Below are 1,769 nucleotides of genomic sequence, written 5' to 3'. Positions count from 1 at the left end.
AAAAAATTATAAAAAAAAAAAAAAAAAGAAAACATTTACATTTACATTTTAGTTACATTTTTTTAGGTTCAGTAAAAAAAAATCTTTTTTTAAACTATTTAAATTTTTTTTCATTAATACATGTTAATACTCACTGCAAATAGTTTTTTTTTATGTTTTGGGGGTTTTTTATTTATTAAAATAAGGTTTTTTTTGACCATGAAAATTTTCTGTTGTTCCTGATTTGTAGGAGACCATGATGGACCACCCTTTAAGGACCATCTCCTACATCGCTGATATTGGGAACATTGTGGTGTTGATGGCCCGCAGGAGAATGCCTCGCTCCGACTCTCAGGAGAACATGGAAGCCTCTGACCCAGCTCAGGACGAGAAGCGCCAATACAAGATGATCTGTCACGTGTTTGAGTCTGAAGATGTGAGTGTGACCTTATCAAGCTCCTGCTAAAGGAGCCCGTCGGAGAGACACTTTCAATTTATTGCTCCAGCATTGTAAAACGATCTAACAGATTTACACACTTTGCCGTACTGCTGTTGTTGCAGTTTATGAAAGCAATAAGCCAGTCTAGGCCATTCATTACAGTGCTTTGACCACGGTAAAGGGGAGTTCAACCACAACAGAAAGCCATTTATACTTTTTCCATATTTAATCCTCCATATTGGCCTAATTTTTCTTAGTCTCCTCACATTGTTTCCCAGCATGTTCAATACTGCAGTTACTGGGTATTGTNCGGGAAGTGACCTTTTCTCTGTTCAGCTGCAGAGGCTTTTTGAATATAAAGAGCCTGTATATGTCACAGCGTATGTCACTGCACAGCATACAACAGTGACATGAGGGCAAAAAGGCATGTATGCGGCTGTCCTGGGGAACGCCACCCTTGTTGTCTCTTGACCCTTGCGTGTAGCTGTTATCTTTTTTAAAAAAAGTGCATTCTTTTTAAAAATGGTTAGATAAATCAAATTGTAAGCATGCAATGAAATATGTTAGTTAGGGATTATAATGTTAGTTTTGATCTTTGTGCTCAGGCTCAGCTCATAGCTCAGTCCATCGGCCAGGCTTTCAGTGTGGCGTACCAAGAGTTCCTGCGTGCCAATGGCATCAACCCAGAGGATCTGAGCCAGAAAGAGTACAGCGACCTCCTTAACACACAGGACATGTACAACGATGACCTCATTCACTTTTCCAAGTCTGAGAACTGCAAAGATGTAAGTGGACAGCCCGTGCCTGGTAGAAACGAATGCCTCGATAATGTCAGAGTTATCAGTAATGGTGACTAATTCGGGTTTTAGCAGTAAAAAAGTGGTGTGTGTGTGCGCGCACTACAGGTTTACATAGAGAAGCAGAAGGGTGAGATTCTTGGGGTGGTGATCGTGGAGTCGGGCTGGGGCTCCATCCTGCCCACGGTGATTATAGCAAACATGATGCATGGTGGCCCGGCAGAGAAGTCCGGCAGACTGAACATCGGGGACCAGATTATGTCCATCAATGGCACCAGCCTGGTGGGGTTACCTCTCTCCACCTGTCAGAGCATTATCAAGGTATTATCAAGGGGAAGCTCTGAATTTATTTGTAACCAATTCTCTTACGTTTAATTTATTGCCTAAAACAACGCTCCTATCTTCTAGGGACTGAAGAACCAATCCAGAATAAAGCTTAACATTGTGAGATGTCCACCTGTGACCACTGTCCTCATCAGAAGACCAGACCTGAGATATCAACTGGGATTTAGTGTGCAGAATGGCATTGTGGGTATTTTAAGGATTTATATATA

At 41.5% G+C, this 1,769-nt stretch overlaps 1 protein-coding gene across 1 annotated transcript in view; it reads left to right on the top strand.

Moving 5' to 3' along the window:
- Positions 1-1,769, top strand: part of LOC122344736 (amyloid-beta A4 precursor protein-binding family A member 1-like) — a 16,420-nt gene that overhangs the window by 14,006 nt on the left and 645 nt on the right. The window contains exons 8-11 of the mRNA XM_043238288.1: positions 230-415; positions 1,024-1,203; positions 1,324-1,536; positions 1,624-1,747. Of these exons, the coding sequence (XP_043094223.1) occupies positions 230-415; positions 1,024-1,203; positions 1,324-1,536; positions 1,624-1,747 (703 nt within the window). The remainder of the gene's footprint in view (positions 1-229; positions 416-1,023; positions 1,204-1,323; positions 1,537-1,623; positions 1,748-1,769) is intronic.

This window comes from Puntigrus tetrazona, chromosome 5, assembly GCF_018831695.1.
Source record: "Puntigrus tetrazona isolate hp1 chromosome 5, ASM1883169v1, whole genome shotgun sequence".
Classification (NCBI taxonomy): domain Eukaryota; kingdom Metazoa; phylum Chordata; class Actinopteri; order Cypriniformes; family Cyprinidae; genus Puntigrus; species Puntigrus tetrazona.
This window is presented reverse-complemented; position numbering and strand designations above follow the sequence as displayed.